Below are 18,359 nucleotides of genomic sequence, written 5' to 3' on the forward strand. Positions count from 1 at the left end.
CAAAAAGGTTGAACTCGCGCATAAATACACTGAGGCGAAGTGGTAGTGCTATTAGCCTCGAAGGAGCAACAAGCAACATTGTTGCAAGTCGTCGCAAGATGTCAATGACTTTGTTACAACACTCTACACGCTTTTAATCAATGGCATTTGTTGCTATCGCGCTTTGACGTGTCGAGTGCGGCAACCGGCGAGTACTTGGGTTATTATCTTGCGTTATCACACACTTCCACATCACCCAACCACACATCGGAGGAAGTTATAATCATGAATGAACAAAATACAAAATATAGTAATTAATGCAAGATTATTTTTTTGGTTTGTAGTACTTTGCTACGTAATTGTGTTTTTCCAATTTTTATCATTGAAAATGACGTATTGATGTTATGCGCCCGAAAATAATATTGAAAATGGATTATTTGCTGTAATGGAATATTCTGAGGCATATTGGCAATGAATAGTAATCGAGCTCGTCCAAGGCCAAGGCTATGTGTCTGTCTCCATCTTGCAATTTGCATCCAATTTTCTCAGCTGCTAGAAATACGCCTAGTCTGCGATTTCTTCATATTTTTATTTCCTTTTTTCCTCTTCACTCTCTTTCTGACTCTTAACTTTTTCGATATAATTGCGTATGAGTCGGAACTTTTTTTGCAATGCTTGACATTTTCTTCCGTGTCTCGCATTGTAAATCAATATCGCAGTGCACGAGGGTATTAATCTAATCGCGTAATAGCTCCGGATCTGTTCGTTCGTTGATCGCATTCCGTTTCTGCAATTTTCGCAGTTCCAACACACACACACACGCAGGCACACAGTGCACACGCTATTCGCATTGAACACATTGATCCGCGCGCCGTGAAATTGAATCTTGGCACGGAAAGACTTCTAATCGCGAAATCACATTCCCAGGAGCATAGCAGCGAGCTACCGATTAGTTAAAGCCCAGTTGTCACGATCAACTAAAGTTGTTGATCATTCGCGAAGTTTTAATATTAAAAATTTCGACGTTACAAATCATTTTGTTAAAGATACTTGACATTGAAAGTAAGTAATATTAGCAACTTTAGTTGAACGTAACCACGCGCCTTTAAAAAATCTTTATTCCTTACTTTTGGCATAGATTAAAATCATTGTTGTAAATTTTTTACATTAACGTTTGCTAAAAGTATGCAAATCGAGCACAAGCACTTAAATAAGTCAAAATTATTCATATTCGTGTCATCGTGTCGTGTCGCGCCGTGAAAAACCTGTGACTCGAACAAGACGCAGCGTGGTTAAGTTGAGCTAGATATATTTTAGTATGCAACTCAAGAAGCTTTCGGCATGGTTTTTTTCTTTGCGTTTTAATTCGCTGAATTTTATTTATAGGCGCTTGTCGAGAGAGGACGTGCACGCGTCGCAGATTCGCATGCAAATCAGATGGAAATTCGCTGACGTTGTCGGCGAGATGCATTTTTATCTATTTTCCATGCCGAACACATATTTTAATTTATATGGCGCGTTTGAACATTTTAATTAGAAATTGGCGACTTGCATAAATTTACGATCGAACAGATGGGAATCCGCAACTGCGACGCATTCGACGATGTTGCGCGATGACGTTTTTGATTATGTATATGTTGAATCAACAATACAAGTCCTTGAGAGTGACTTAGGTACTTAAACTTACACTTACGAGAAAAACAATTGCAAGCGCGTGCTACGTCCGCGGCGAAAACAAAGTTGTAAACTTTGCAAATGCGTTACACGTTACAATTTGTGCATTTTCATTTGTTTGCGATGTCAAACGCGTGTGGCGCCAGCGTTCGGAAGTTTTCTCAATTGGGTTTTGTTTATTTGTTATATTTTTGTTTTGAGCTGGCTGAAATGACTCGTGACTTGGCGGCCAGCAAGCGCCGCGACGCCAAATTCGCTACCGAAACGGTTCGTAATAAATAATTTACCAATTAGAATGTTATTAATTGTCTGCAGACAGACACACATAAGTTTTTCGTTTGTAATCTTTTGCTTATTTAATAAATAACGTCCGGTTACATGCATAATGATAAACAGAACGTGATAGTCGGTATCAATATGATACATAAACATAAAATGCGTTGTTAAATACGTTAATAGAATAGAATAACTTAATAACAATTGCATATTGATAGGATTGAAATTCTACGCATTAAAAGTTTTCCAGAATGTTTCAGATTTGTTTAACTATTGTCTCAGTGGTGGGCGAGTGTAATTGTTTATCTGTTTATCAATAGATTTTATTTCAATGGCGTCGTTTGTGCGCTGTGATATTAAATAACAATGCGATGGAATGACGCAGAGGCGATTGTTTCTTTGTTATGTGCTGGGCTGAAATAAGAGACATTTGATAAGTGCACAACGTGTGCGTTTGTTAATTTGTCTTCTATTGCATATTTACTCACTGATTATATAATTTTATTTAGTTTAATCATTTGTTTCGGGATAAATTCAAACGCCATGTTGTTCTTAGATCTCATATTTTTCTGGTGTGTATGAGAAGCTTTTTGAGATTCCGACACGCCTTGGTAGTCGTGCTCGTTTGGACATTAGGGTGAAATTCTAATCGGGCTTTTAATCTCGAGCGGTCATAAATCAGTGCAGTGCGTATGCGCTCGCCGAGGCAGCGCATTAATCTATATCTATTGCCATCGCGGATGGCACTCTTCGCACACACATTCATACGGCGTTCGTTCGTTCGTTGGTTGGTTGGTTGGTTGGTTGGAATACGGAAGATGGGAATTTATGTGTTCGTATTGCCACTATGACACTGTGGCACTATTTTGTGCCTACGTGCGGCTAACAACGTACAACTCGATACACTCCATGCACGCATTAGAATTTCACTTTTTTCCTTCCTTCTTAGGTAGTTTTAACGAGAATTGATTTGTATTTAATGGAAATTGTTGTTTGACGTCGTAAAAATTGGATTTTATTGCAAAATGATGGAAAACAATCGAATAGAAGCTCTGAAATAACACGTTTCGGCGGAAATTCTATTAAATTGATAGTTTTAATTGTATTTCACTTCATAGACAATAAAAGCTTATTCTGGTGATAACTATACTCGTAAAATTGAACAAATTATATATTTTTTTTCAATATTTAAATGGTTTTATTGATTACTAGCTTTAACCCGCGGCTTCGCTCGCGAATATCTAAAATAATGAAGTTGCTTCCGTACGCGTATGTAGTCACAAAAGAAGTAACAATGAAGTAAAATGGCGGGAAGTTTAAAATGGCTGAAAGTATAGTCTATGGAAGTATAGTGTACACGTGTACAGTCTCCATAGTGTAGTCAATTGGATTTGATGTTGACGTAGCTGTCGGTAATACAGTGTGATAATACAGTGTGATGGTACTATAGTACTTAGGTTTAGGTTGCTGGAATGCTAGATGGCGTTAAAGTAGTCAAATAGCCAGATGCAGAAGTATTATTGGCTAAACTATTTCTTTATTTTATTTAAAAATAATTTTTTGCAGCTTGCAGCTCGCCGCGTAATTCTCCATAAATATTAAAAAGAGCGAAACGGGCTTTAATGCTTGCGCGCGACACGCGGTCGTCGGCGGCCGGAGGGAGGCTTCGAAAGCTCCAGCCGTCCAGGCATCGAAAGCTCGCTGCTCGGTCGGGCGTGTGTGGAGAAATTTCAATGATTTATTCAACCGGATTTATTTGATGTTTAATTACGAATGCCAACGCAGCTTAAATCGGCACAACGCAAGCACACACATCCGTTGAGCTTTTTTTTCAAAAAGCTCAAATCATACAAAACAGATTCTATATTTTTTTTATTTATAAAAAAACAACACGGATTAATATGCATATTTTATAAGTTTAACTTTGTGGCAGAATGCGAGCGTATTGAAGTTTAGAGCTTTTGCGTAAAACAGTCATAAACGCTTTGATTATGCGCACTCGTTAACGTTTTGCGGAATTATGGCCGGGGACCTGCTTCCGACGCGCTGCTGGCTGCGGATATTCCTAACCTGGGGGTAATTACCCCCGCAGGGGTAAAACGGAGATTCTAGGGGGGTAACACGGGATGGCACAAAATAGTATTAAAATAGCAATAAACAAAATAATAGTACGGTAAATGGCGCTATTTAAATATTATATAAATTTATATATTACTTTACTAGTTACATAAACGTGCAATTTCTTACATAATTAGCATATTTTCGTTCGAATTTATGTGGTTTTACTTATTTTAAATTAGGTAGGGGTAAACTCAATTACCATACTTGTTCACAGGGGTAGTGACCTTGAAAAGGTTAGGAACCACTGCCCTACAGCTTGGAATTTTTTTTACAACAAATCCTAAAGTACAAACATATGGTATATGACCATGTCGGATTAACTCGGGTCCGGATTACCGGGATTCCACTGTATATGTACAGTGTGTGAAGTTAAGCGTCTACCAGCTCTACAGTGTATAAAAGCACATAGTTGACAGGTGATAACTCCTAACTACATCTCTAGGAATCTATTAACCAAATTAATTACCAACTTTGAGCCTCAAAACACTATCATATACCGATTATAAACACCCAATATTGAATCGAATAAAATAATAATCGGCTCTCTGTTGCTTCTCTGTTGCTGTCTTCGTAAACTAGTATGTCACGAATGTAGTGCAATATCAAAAGATGATGGTTTTAGTAGATAAAAAGAAACAAAACCACATAGAATTGAGAGAATTCGATTCTGTTTGGTTTGACTAAAATTTTGCTCACGTGATGACCGACACCAAATATTAACACAAAGTAATGCATTAAAAATGCATTTTGGGGTTTTGAAGGCTAAATATATAAAAACATTCATCAAGTGACTAAACGGAATATATGTATATGAGAACTTTATGAAAGTACACATATGTGCCTACTAATCTTAATATATAAAAATGAAACCCGTTTCGCGTTGTCACGCCATAACATGAAAACGGCTAGACCGATTTGGCTGATTTTTTTTTGTAGTTTTCTAATACTTTGTAGAAGGTGCTTACGGAAAAAAATATTAAGAAAATGACTCAGAAAGAAAGTTTTCTATTGTCCCCGTCTCCTCTTTGTGCGATGCTTCGTAGCTTCCCCCCCAAGCATAGAAGTGTGTAAGTGTGTACGTGCGGGTTGAAGTTGACCCGTTGATGTTTTTGTTTGGAGAAGGAAAGTCGCTTTCTCAGTCTGTCGCTTTCTATGCTTAAATCTTTGAAACTACGTAACGGATTTTGATGCGGTTTTTTACTTCCGTGCGAAGCCGGAGCGGATCGCTAGTAATTGATATAATATTTGTAAAATGTTTATACTTCATGTTTTTTTTTCTTCAACCACCTTTTAAACCTATTGTATCAGTTTGAGATATTGGCGATGATGAACTTGCTAATGGTGATGGTACATTTCCGAAAGACAAACTTATTAATGTAACATAAATTGTAAAGTTTCTTTTATTACATATATAATAGTACTTATTATTATACTGATCAATAAAACAAATCAGACGTAATTATGCCCCAATAATTCCAAAATAATAAAAATATACACAATATGAATATAAGCTAAGTAGAGTTAAGTAAACACTTACTGTACGCTATACCCTCACAATATCGCTGAAACGATATTTTTACAAAACCATTGCAAATCAATGCAAGTATCGTTTCAGCGATATTGTGAGGCTATAGCGTACAGTAAGTGTTTACTTAACTTTACTTAGCTTATACTCACCCTCTCGTACTACCATTGTATTTCAATAATTTTTTTATTAAAAAAAGGTAGCCTATAACCATTCGGGGACCACTAAGACTACGTGTACAAATTTTCATGATGATCTGTTAAGTAGTCTTTGCGTGAAAGCATGATAAACATCAGGACTTTCGCATTTATAATATTAGTAGGGATTTTATGATCGGACATTTTTATCAACTTTTATTTTGTCAATTTTTTCTATACGAGATGATTTTAACAATAGATATGAAGTAAATTTTAATACTTTATACTTTTTCCGCAATTCCCGTTTCACCACGTGTTGTATAATACATTATTATTTTAATTTTCGTTCATGTTTTTATTAGCCATAAATACGTAACAATTTACGCGCGTTTTTCCGCAAATACCATCTTTTATCCGTCACTCGTGAAAACAAGCAGTGACAACGAAAAAGAAATTGACTTTTCTCTTCCCACACGTCCCAACGTCTGCAAATTTAATTACTTTGGATGCGTTTCAAGTCCGCCCATGTTCTCTCTCGACGTTCGACGTCGTTTATTACACGAATTGTATTTTTATCGATGTATCGTATCCGGGTGACGTAAAACAGCCATCGGACGAGAAAATGGGAAACAATTTGGACATGTTTAATCTGTTGCATTAATTTATGTACATATGCTATATGACGTACCAGCTTTTTTAACAATGTGGTTTTGTGTCATGCAGGTAGAACAGCGAGATGTGCCTGGCATCGACAGCGCCTACCTGGCGATGGACACCGAGGAGGGCGTCGAGGTGGTGTGGAATGAAGTACAGTTCTCCGAGAGGAAGAACTTCAAGGCGCAAGAGGAGAAGATCCAGCTCGTCTTTGAGAATCTCACCCAACTCGAGCATCCGAACATTGTCAAGTTCCATCGCTACTGGACGGACACACACAACGATAAACCCAGAGTATGCTTGATAATATAACATTTTTGTGATGAAATTGTTTATTTGCTTATTTTATTTTTAGGTGATTTTCATAACGGAATATATGTCCTCTGGCTCACTGAAACAGTTCCTGAAGCGCACCAAACGCAACGTGAAACGACTTCCACTGCAAGCCTGGCGTCGATGGTGCACGCAAATTTTATCAGCTTTAAGGTAACCCACAAATCTCTTGTTGCGCACTTTTCCGCTCTTTGCGCCTGCTGTGTTTGTTTTCGATTAGATTTACAGCTCTCAAAATGGCCGTCGTGTGTCGTCGATGCTACCTGAATTGAATATTTTCTAGATTAAGTCGAGCCTTAAGTTAATATTAATATGTAAGCCGCACAAGTTACACTCGCATGACTGAGATACGAACGTGATTAGAAAAAAACTAGATTTCGTTATATTGCACACCAGACAGTCATGCGGGTGATTTCTTTTGTTTTGTCAAGTACGTCACGCACGCGTCGATGTCAGCGTAAAGGTAAGTGGCGCCGCCTGTCGGATAGTAAGCGCAAGTTACAAAGTTAAACGGAACGAACGGAGCGTTTCCAGCTGAACGAGCTCGGAGTCAGTCACTATGATCTGCAGTATGTTTTCTTTCCAGTTATTTGCATTCCTGTTCACCACCGATCATCCACGGAAATCTGACCTGTGATACCATATTTATTCAGCATAACGGGCTCGTCAAGATCGGATCAGGTAAACAAACCAACCACAGCAACCACTTTCTCTCTATATATTTATCATATCAACTTTATATTTATTTCACAAGCAAAACAAACGAATGCGTTGTGTAAATTAAAATGGAGTCGTGTTGCCGATTACATTTTCGATTTGTTTGGCTGATGACGGGGCGGATTTTCCGCGGCGATTGTTACGCGCGATGGCGGACTTCGAAAAATCAACATGGCCTCCGTTCATGCATAGCTTATTCATAAATTGCGAGTATGGAAAATGTTGAATTTTGGAATAATCCGCCATCGAGCATACAGGAATCAAAACGGAACGCGTGATGTTAATTCATTTTGTTGCATTTGATGACGGATGGGGATTGGTATGTCAACAGCCGGCATTTGTAATGCGACAGGATGGATATTCTGTAAAACATGGCGTCTTCCTGCTTGAATCTTAACAATTTTCGACTACTTTTGTAAACTTTTATTGCAAAGGTGTTTTTTATGGTGTAATTTATTAGGAAGTCGAAAATTGTCGACAATCGTTGTGGTTAAAGACGCACGCCATCAGCCGCCTTGCAGCGTCCACTCTGCGATCACTCGGAAAATACTAAACCAACTCTTTCGTTTCTTCTTTCTCTAGTTGCCCCCGATTCGATACATCATCATGTAAAAACGTGTCAGGAAAACATCAAAAACATGCATTTTGTGCACCTGAATATGGCAGTAAGTACTTAATTATCATTTGAGGCGTTTTACTCAATCAATTTTAGGTTATTGTAGGTTATGTTAGAATAGCTATCAGAGATATCAATTAGGTAGATTATAGTAAATAGTTTTAATCAGAATAGAAAGTTGTTTTTTTTTGGTAAATGCCTCAAATCTAGACGATAAATGCCATATCATCGATGACCTGCCATTTTGTTTGTGTGTTACCTCTCGCGTACGTATAGCAATCATGGGTCCCGCCATCGACATCTACTCGTTTGGTATGTGCGCGTTGGAAATGGCCGCACTGGAAATCCAAGGCAATGGGGACTCCGGTAATCTCGTCACCGACGAGAACATCAATCGAACCATCGACTCGCTGGACGACACCCATCAGAAGGACTTCATCCGGCTCTGTCTCAACAAGAACCCGACGAAGCGGCCTACCGCGCGCGAGCTACTCTTTCATCCGCTACTCTTTGAGGTGCACAGTTTGAAACTCCTCGCGGCGCACGCATTAGTTAAAAGTGCTGGTAAGATAAGATACATTTTGATACATTCTGTATAATGGTGACTTCAATTGTTAATTGATGATTTTTAGCTAACATATCTGAAACAGTGTCAGATGAGTCCTTGCAGAAATTTTATGGTTCTGAAACTGTGATAGCCGAGATCCAATACAAGAATCAGCATCATCCGCCCGTGCAGACGCGCGTTGTGGACGTGCCCGTCAGCGAAAAGCTGGAGAAATTCATCGAGGATGTCAAGTAATTACAGTAGATACAATTTTTGATTGAATTTTGTGTGTTATAATGTTTTATGGATTTTATAGAAATGGAATATATCCACTGACTGCATTTGGTGCTAAACAACCCCCTCCGGCGCGATCGAGGGCGATATCGCCGGAAATGGCAGTGTCGGAGAAATCCGTTACGCCGGAACCGATGGACGTCGAGGCGCGCAAGATCGTCACAATGATCTGCCTGAAAAAGCGCGTCGACGTCAAGACGACGAAGGAGGAGAACGAGGAGACGACGGTAAACACTTTCCACCAACGCAAAGCAAACACACTGGACTAATTAAATGTGTTGTGTGCTCTTTTCAGTTAACTATTGTACTCAGGATGGACGACAAAATGAACAGGGAGCTGACGACAACGCTGTCGACGACCGATACACCGGCGGCGCTTGCGCACGACCTAGTGCATTATGGTTTCATCAATGAAGTAAGTAAACATCTAAATTAAGTTTTATTCGTTTATTTAATATATCTCTTTTTTTAAGTCCGATCAAGTAAAAGTGTCGACCGCAATCGAAGAGTCCATATTAAACGGCTCGGGTCACAGCAGTCCGACGCATAACTTCTCCTACCTGCCCGCCGGAGCGGCGGCGGCGGCGACGGTGGCCGCTGCTGTCGCCGCACAACAACAGCCGCCGCCGCCGCTGTGTCAATTGTCTTCGACGCCGTCGTCGCTGGTAACGGCCGTCACATCGACGCCTACGCAAGTGCCCATGCACTCCACTAGTTAGTAGATACTGCCACTTATTCCTTTTATAATTATTACTATCCCGTTTTTAAATAACGATAAGTTACGCCACAGACAGTGTCTCGAAACAAACTAATTCGAAGTAGAGGCGGCGCGCATCACGTCCGTTGTTCGCCAACATTCAGGCTCATCTAACATCTTAAAACCTAAACTAGATTTGTATCTATTGTCATCAAGTTCTTCGAATTTAGCAGTCGCATTGCAAGCTATTATGAATGAATAGACTACGAATTTATCGATTTAATCCTAGCGTTTTGTGATGACCTGAGGTTGCGCACCGCGGACATCGAAATGCGATTGCCGCACTAAAATAAGGACGACTTCGTGACGAGAAGGATATCCTCCGACACTCACACACACACACTGAGAGCTGGGTACTCTATTCTCTGATAGAAGACTTTTAGGATCGAAGACTGTAATAAAAAATTATTAAAAATGCTGGACATTGATAGAATAGGTGTGCTAGTCATGTGACCATACGTTTATCTGTGATCAGAGCTCCAATGACACTGGACTGTTTTATTAAATTTATCAATAGGTATCATATTATGTATGTGATCTGTAATATCATCGTATAATTTTTTTTCTTTCGAAATCGAGTTGTGGGAATTGATAAGAGAATCTGCAAGATCGAGTCCCGGACAAACGGAGATGGACTGTAAGGAATGTAAATAATAGAGTAAGATTTGCCGCATTTGCAAATACTTATTTTCAAGCTTAAATCATAATCATCAAACATAAAATCAAGCTTTCTAAGGTCAAATGTAAACATTTTTTTTCAAATACTTTCTCTATATTCATCAGATTCTTGTTTCTATGCTAGTAATTTATTTGATGATGATAATGATTTAGGATTGAAAATAAATGGTCGTTTTGAGGAAAAAACAGCTTCCGTTTATACTAAGAATTAAACAAACAGAAACACATGGTAGAAAGTTGATAATTGAAAATTATAAAAAAATACTCGTGTTGCAAACGTATTATGATTTGCCCCTTTGAGACTGATGTAATTTTTAATTAATCTAAGCGTTAGATAAAATGAGAAATGAATTAGCTAAAGAAAAAAAAAACGACTAAAGTCTAAACTAAAACAAAAAAATTGTAATACTAGGCATACAGAACAATAGTTTCGAGTGCGAGTGGCGGCGATCAGCGCGAATTTTCTTTTGTAGTCCACGACCAAAATTGCGAATTTGCGAACTAGATTTGTGGCTTGTGTTGCTTGGTTTTATCGATGATTTTTTTTGCGGTGGCTTTCGGAGGAGAGTGGAATGTGGAACATCTGTTGGCTGTTGGCTGCGAGGTACCCTCTAACGTTGGCAAAACAGGGAATTTATTAATCGTCTTTATCAGTAATAATTAGTCAAAACGACAACCGAATCAGTCCTATCAATTTAAAAACAACTTAATCTTAAAATTCATGCTAGACACAATTAAAATTTGATATTGTATTTAATTAGGCCTAAGTCTATTTGTTCGGAAGTTGTTTTAAAAAATCTATTAAATTATTTGTTATATGAAAGAAATTGTGAATATGAGCGGATCACAAGCAGTTGTTGGCGATACGATGAGACGATTACAGAGTGTCGAAGATGTAGTTATTGATAAGAGAATGCGCTGGTATGCAATATTGTACATATTGATAGGAATCGTACACGTAAGACACGCAAGAGTGAAACTAATTTTTACTGAATGAATTACATCACATGCGGTCAGCGCGTAATCAAAGACACGTGCACAACGCATCAATACTTAATGAATAAAGAGCTATTATTATTTCTATTTGCTAAATGTGAATTGTAATGTTTGATTTGCGAAAGTGTTATGTATGCGAGGATTATTTTACGCTTGTGCATGTGTCTGCGAATTCATTTTGTACGAAGTCGTAGGCGGAAGCGTTGTGACATATAGACAAGGACTGTTGGAATTGGGATTGTTAGAGGACCTCCCGTGTGATATTACGCTCAAAAACAAAACAAAAACAGAATGAAAATGGCATGCAAAAAGTCGGGTCGCTTCAGTTTGTTCATGTATATTATATATAGTCAATAACATATAAGTGCGTTCATTCAGAATCGATTTACCTTCTTTTGTTTTAATTTAATCGTGTTATGTTCCATTGTAATCCCAATAATTAAAAGGCATATATTTAATGCAGCAGACGGAGCAAATGCGAGGCATTAACACTTTGCGACGATGCAACACAAAGAGGCCAGGCGCGACATCGAACTGCGTTTCGTTCAGAGTTGTTATTTAGTCTATTTTTATTACGAAAAAAACACGAAAAAACTAAACAAAAACACGTACGAATAGAATCTATCTTTATCCCCGTTTTTATTGCAGCAAGCTTTATATCTTTAATCGAACTACACTGTGCCCATTACTAAGTAAAAGTTAGAGTTACAATGTATTTATAAAACTCGAAGCGAGATTGTGAAGTCGAAGTCTTTTAACAAATGCATCTGCAAATACAAACACATGATCTTCCTCAACTTTTGGAACAACTGACAACAAATATTTGCTTTGATTTGTTATCTCGAACACGGATGTATAAGAAGCAGGAGATTAAAATGTATATTTAAGTTGTGTTTAACTTTTTCCCGAATTGTAACTATTGTTTTGCTTCTCTGGGTTTTCTTGTTTTGATTGGTTGTTCCATGTAACTAAAGAAATACAACATCAGACAACATAGACTCCCTCACATTGAGCGGTACAGTTGACGAATTTACAAACTTTCAGCAAATATTTTCGTTCCGAGAAATAATTGACACAATCAATTCTGTAATGAAATGCTATGAGACTTGCATTTATGCTTCTGCCAAAATACGAAATGTTGCTGTCGTTTTTCTTTGTGGAAATATCGGAAATTAATACACACATATTGTAACCATTTATGCAAGATGGCGAACGGAGGTGATTATTTTGTATCTTTTGGATGAACTGTAAAATTTTGTATACTCATTCTGGCGCTATGTTTTGATTGGAATCATTTAGACGAATCCATCTAGCTAACTAACTGATTGAAACAAGATAAAAGCGGTGAAATTCTATGCGAACGGCTAGTGATATTTATTTCCGATATTATCGTTTTATTTAAAGAAAGAAACATAGATAAGTTGCGTCGATATGATTGTATTATATATTATAGTATCATATAAACAACAGGCTGTTTTACTGTATACCTTTATTTAAGTAAATATGCAATATGGCCAATTTATGTTTCAAATTTTATAATTTGACGGACTAGAAATTTTTCACCGTCATTTATCGGAAGAATGTATGTATCTTCTGCCACGACGTTAATAGGTAAGTGCAATATTGTGATTTCAGTTCGTTGCGTTTATTAGATTACATGTGTGTGTGTGTCAGTTCGGCACTCGCGATGCTCCAATGTTTACTTAAATATAAGTCGATAATATGATCCGAGATGTCTCTAGCATGTATATATTGCATAAAATTCGATTCGCATTTATCGCCGCGAGTTGTGTTTTGGTGCAGTAAGTGCACACTTCTTGAAGTGGACACACGCGTTACCTTCTCAGACCACGCGCTCTTATCAGCTTTTTTGTTTGTTTACATCCGTGAATTTGCATTCCTTGTTTACTTGCGCGCACCATTAGAATTAAGTCAGTTAGGTTCGAGAAGTTGTGTGATTGTGCTTCTGTATATCGCGATATGTTTAATTAAAAATCAAATTATATTTAATAATACAAAATGTTTTAATTTATGAAGAACCTTTCCATCGGCTTTGGATATCTGTGCAACACCAAAACACCAGCAAGCCACTTCGTAAGTAAATAATATTAATATTTTTAACTTGATTTTCTTTCAATTTTATTTCCATGAGAGGAATTAAATTTGCTAAAGAGGCGTTGGTCGTGAAATGTGCATGAAACAAATGTTATTTTGTAGGTGGTTCGGGGCTCTAAGTAGTATGTATTGTAAAATTGCCGAACTCTAGATTATTCTAGACACATTCACACGCCGTCGGCTGCGGCATCGCCTCTCGCGTGTCATTCTTTAGCAACCGTTTCTACTATTTTCACGTTATCTACATACTTTGATAACACGAGAGTTGTTTGTTATTAATAGTGTACCTTAACCGACCCTCGAAATCAAGCGGAAACTGCCAGAAACTTGCTTTTCAAATGACGTAATTTTTTATTTTTCTTAAAATATGTTGTGGAAACTGAATCATATTTCTAGAACTGTTTGCATTATTTTCATGTTATCTATATGTTAGGATCGCGCGAGCATTGTTCTGAACGATACACATTTTCCGCCCCTTGAAATCGCGAGGAAACCTGAAAATTGCTTTGAAAATCTGGCAATTTATCGATTTTCTTAACAAAAAATGATGTGGAAATTGGGTCATATCGTGGGAGCTATTACTGGTGGTTTTAAACGATACACATTTGCTGCCCCTCAAAATACCACGGGAACTGCCTGAAAATTGATCTTCAAAGTTGGTAATTTTTTATTTTTCTAAAAACACGTGGAAATTGGGTGATCTCTCCGCAACCGTTAGCGAGCATAAAACGACGAAATTGTTTGGGAACTCCCTGAAAATTGCTCTCTAAATCTGGTAAATTTTTATTTGTCTTTACACACGTTGTGGATTGGGTTTAATCTCAGAAACTGTTTACATGATTTTCATATTACATGTTCGGATCGTGCGAGAAGCTCTTTAATCAGTGCATCTCTGACGGCCCCAGAAATTCCTGGACAACTGCTTCAAAATTGCTATCTCTTTTCTGTAAATTTGCGGGAAGTAATCAGAAATACTACTCGAAATTTGATTACACTCTTGAATGCGCTCACAAACATTTTTATTATGTAAAATATGTTACATTTTCAGTTTACACAAACGCTGTTTGCCGATCTTATGGCCATACCTATAATTTAGGAGTTTCTAATACGGTAACTATAATTTTCTTCTTGGTTTAATTTTATCAAAATTTGTATTTAATAATATCGTCTAATAACAATGTATTCTTACATTGATTTACTTACTTTTACTTGTAGTGCTTATCGAAATGTGTATATAAACAACTTTATTATCGCGTTTAGAAAACGTCATGTTGCGTTCTCGCTGCAGGCTACGAACGGTTGTCCGGATGTCTCAGTCGTGCATCAGTTTGTTCGTGCGCTCGCGCGGTGCGCCACGGTTTTGCAATTTTCTCACGGGAAAGCCATAAAAATTGCATTTTTGTGTTTCGAGGCACTGCTTTCTGTTTGTTTTAGGGCTGTAGAAATTGAAAGGGAACTCGCAGCAGGGTCATTTTTGCATCAAGGTGTAAGTATTATAATTCTGTATCATCTCTATGACCTAGTTTTGCAATTTTCTTACGGGAAAGCCATAAAAATTGCAGTTTTGTGTTTCGAGGCACTGATATCTGTTTGTTTTAGGGCTGGTGAAATTAAACGGGAACTAAAAAGAAGGTCACTTTTGCATCAAATTGTAAGTATTGTCATTCTGTATCATCTCTATGACCTAGTTTTGCAATTATCTCACGGGAAAACCAGAAAAATTGCATTTTTGTGAATTGAGACACTAATTTTTCTTGTTTTAGGGCTATAGAAATTGAACGGGAACTCGCATCAAACTGTAAGTATTGCCATTCTGTATCATCTCTATGACTTAGTTTTGCAATTTTCTCACGGGAGAGCCATAAAAGCTGCATTTTTTTGTTTCGAGACACTAATTTTGCTGGTTTTAGGACTTTTGAACCGAGTCTGACACTGTCGACGGACCATTCTTGCATCAGATTGTAAGTATTTAATTTCTTTATCATTTTCCTAAATAACTTTTGTGATTATCTCACAAATTGATCCCCAAAATTGCATTTTTATGTTCGAAGGACTAATTTTTGCCGGTTTTAGGGATTTTGCCCTTGAGTCTGACATCGTAGAAGGACCATTCTTGCATCGGATTGTAAGTATTTAATTTCTTTATCATTTTCATATATAGCTTTTATGAATAACCTATTAAATTGCGAGAAAATATACTTTTTGTGTTTCGAAGCACTGATTTTGCTGGTTTTCGAGGTTTAGCACATGAACGTGTCATCTGCGTAATATCAGCGAGGTCCATAAAGATGTAAAATTTAATTCTTGATGATGTTACATTCTAATGTCGTAGGAGATGTACGTGTAGAACGTGTGTTGTTAGATAAATTGTACGTTTCGTACGTTGTTATGTCGATAATTTGTACCTGTTTGTTTACAACATGTTTACATTAAATGTAAACTTTTTTTTTTAATTTTAGTCATTTTGAATAGTTTTTGGGGTATATATAATATGGATTGTGTTTTATTAATTTTCGTTCAAGTGAGTGAAATTGAAATACCAAGATGAGGTGATAGCAGGTGAGTTAGAATAAGAGAGCAATATCAAAGTTTCATGTTCAATCCATGTTCTTTGTATGATCTGCAGGATATTCCACACTTTGTTTATACGTGCGGTTCGACGTTGGCTTGCGCTGCACGCTGTGCGCTGCAATTTGAAATTTGAACAGTACCCCACCGGTCGCCGTGTGTCGGCGTGTGCTGTTTTTCCTGTTCAATCAGTCGGTGATACGCAATTGTGCTATGTGCACGTGTTCCATTTCTTCTCCGCTACTGTTCGTTGCGACTGTTAGTATTTCGACTCGAAACTTAAGACACCACGTGTGCGTGTGTAAGCCATCAGTCGCCGGTCTTCGGATCTCTTGCGTTGGGCTACGGATTCCAATTGGATTTATAGGCCAATATGGTATTGTTAATTAGAAGGGATAAATCACGCGTTTTCTCAGCGTGGCATAGTTGTTAGTGCAAAAGTTATGCAGTGAGTAGTAACATCAATTCTACTAACAATTCTGCTTTGTGTGTAACATTTCATAAGAGAGCGTTGTGGCTCGATGGTATGTAGGATATGCCTTGGACCGTACGAACGTTCGTTTTATTAAAAAAGAAAGAAGAATGTATTGTTAAATATAGTTAATAAAACTCAATTTACAATTAAAATCTCATTCATATTTTTCTGTGATATCATATTTGTCGTTTTCAGGATATGCGTCTTAAATCATATTTCATATAAAGCTTATGTGAGTGCAACAAAGGTAAGAATTGTGTTGTTGTTTTTAAAAAGTTGAATAAAGTTGAAACATTAATAGAAGAATCAAATATAAGTGATAAAAACACTCGGTGGACGAGTGGATACGTGCACCTGCTGGCATGCTGTTGTACACGGATCGAGTCTCAGGTATAGGAGGCATTTTTCTCAAATATAAAAATATCAGGTGCAATTTGGGTTGCATATATGAATGGCAACGAAATATAAGAGAAATTGAAATATAAGTGAAGGCAATAGAAATAAGAAAGCAGGTGGAGAAACAGAGAAATAGAAGAAATAGTAGAAGAGAAATAGGAGTAGGTAGATGGAAGAGAACAGAGAGTAGAGTAGAAGTCGACATCGTAGCAGAACCATTCTTGCATCAGATTGTAAGTATTTAATTTCTTTATTATTTTCATATATAGCTTTTATGAATAACTTATGAATTAGCGAGAAAAATTTACTTTTTGTGTTTTGAAGATTTTGTGATTTTGCTGGTTTTCGAGGTTTAGCACATGAACGCGTCATCCGCGTAATATCAGCGAGGTCCCTAAAAATGTAAAATTTAATTCTTCATGGCGTTATATTCTAATGTCGTAGGAGATGTACCTGTAGAACGTGTATTGTTAGATAAATTGTACGTTTCGTACGTTGTTATGTCGATAACTTGTAACTGTTTGTTTACATTTAGTCATTTTGAAAAGTTTTTGGATTATATATAATATGGATTGTGTTTTATTAATTTTCATTCAAGTGAGGGAGATAGAAATACGAGGATTGGGTGATAGCGGGTGAGTTAGAATAAGAGAGTAATATCCAAGTTTCATGTTCAATCCATGTTCTTTATATGATCTGCGAACTTTTCACACTTTGATTATGATGTCACTTCGACCTTGGCCTGCGCAGCACGCTGTGCGCTGTTATTTGAAATTTGAACAGTACCGCACCGGTCGCCGTGCGTCGTCGGGTTCAAGTGACAATTCGCTATACTGCTCAGTACATCTTGCGCTGGCGTATTGGTTGTTGTTTTTACTGTTTAGTCAGTCGGTGGTACGCAATTGTGCTATGTGCACGTGTTCCATTTCTTCTCCGCCATTGTTCGTCGGGACTGTTAGTATTTCGGGCGATTTTAATACCGTGCGAGCCTTGTGATTTATCTCGACTCGAGACTTAAGACACCACGTGCGCGTGTGTAAGCCATCAGTCGCCGGCCTTCGGATCTCTTGCGTTGGGCTACGGATTCCAAATGGATTTATAGGCCAATATGGTATTGTAAATTAGAAGGGATAAATCACGCGTTTTCTCCGTGTGGCATAGTTGTTAGTGCAAAAGTTATACAGTGAGTAGTAACATCAATTCTACTAACAATTCAGCTTTACGTGTAACATTTCATAAGAGAGCGTTGTGGCTCGTTGGTATGTAGGATATGCCTTGGATCGTACGTACGTTCGTTTTATTACAAAAGAAAGAAGAATGTATTGTTAAATATAATTAATAAAACTAAATTTACAATTAAAATCTCATTCATATTTTTTTGTGATATCTTGTTTGTCATTTTCAGGATATGCGTCTTAAATCATATTTTATATGAAGCTTATGTGAGTGCAACATAGGTAAGGCTTGTGTTGTTGTTTTTAAAAAGTTGAATAAAGTAGAA

The 18,359-nt window shown here is 37.4% G+C and overlaps 1 protein-coding gene and 2 long non-coding RNA genes across 3 annotated transcripts in view; all 3 read left to right on the forward strand.

Annotated features, from left to right (window-relative positions):
* LOC135801726 (nuclear receptor-binding protein homolog) overlaps positions 1-12,822 on the forward strand; it is a 37,243-nt gene extending 24,421 nt beyond the window's left edge. The window contains 10 exon segments of the mRNA XM_065315230.1: positions 6,436-6,660; positions 6,722-6,852; positions 7,286-7,380; positions 7,999-8,061; positions 8,064-8,081; positions 8,309-8,596; positions 8,665-8,830; positions 8,896-9,100; positions 9,169-9,288; positions 9,347-12,822. Of these exon segments, the coding sequence (XP_065171302.1) occupies positions 6,436-6,660; positions 6,722-6,852; positions 7,286-7,380; positions 7,999-8,061; positions 8,064-8,081; positions 8,309-8,596; positions 8,665-8,830; positions 8,896-9,100; positions 9,169-9,288; positions 9,347-9,592 (1,557 nt within the window). The 3' untranslated portion in view covers positions 9,593-12,822.
* Positions 12,823-15,182: 2,360 nt separating this feature from the next.
* Positions 15,183-16,614, forward strand: LOC135801679 (uncharacterized). Its single transcript, XR_010550424.1, has 4 exons — positions 15,183-15,217; positions 15,330-15,380; positions 15,493-15,978; positions 16,046-16,614. It is a non-coding gene; the product is annotated as an uncharacterized lncRNA (long non-coding RNA).
* Positions 16,615-17,052: 438 nt separating this feature from the next.
* On the forward strand, positions 17,053-18,220 carry LOC135801680 (uncharacterized). The gene is made up of 2 exons (XR_010550425.1): positions 17,053-17,091; positions 17,183-18,220. It is a non-coding gene; the product is annotated as an uncharacterized lncRNA (long non-coding RNA).
* Positions 18,221-18,359: the final 139 nt, after the last annotated feature.

Source organism: Atheta coriaria, unplaced genomic scaffold (genome assembly GCF_025399875.1).
Source record: "Atheta coriaria isolate IRGN ID8LTWV9N9 unplaced genomic scaffold, Caltech_Dcor_3.1 hic_scaffold_12_pilon, whole genome shotgun sequence".
Classification (NCBI taxonomy): domain Eukaryota; kingdom Metazoa; phylum Arthropoda; class Insecta; order Coleoptera; family Staphylinidae; genus Dalotia; species Dalotia coriaria.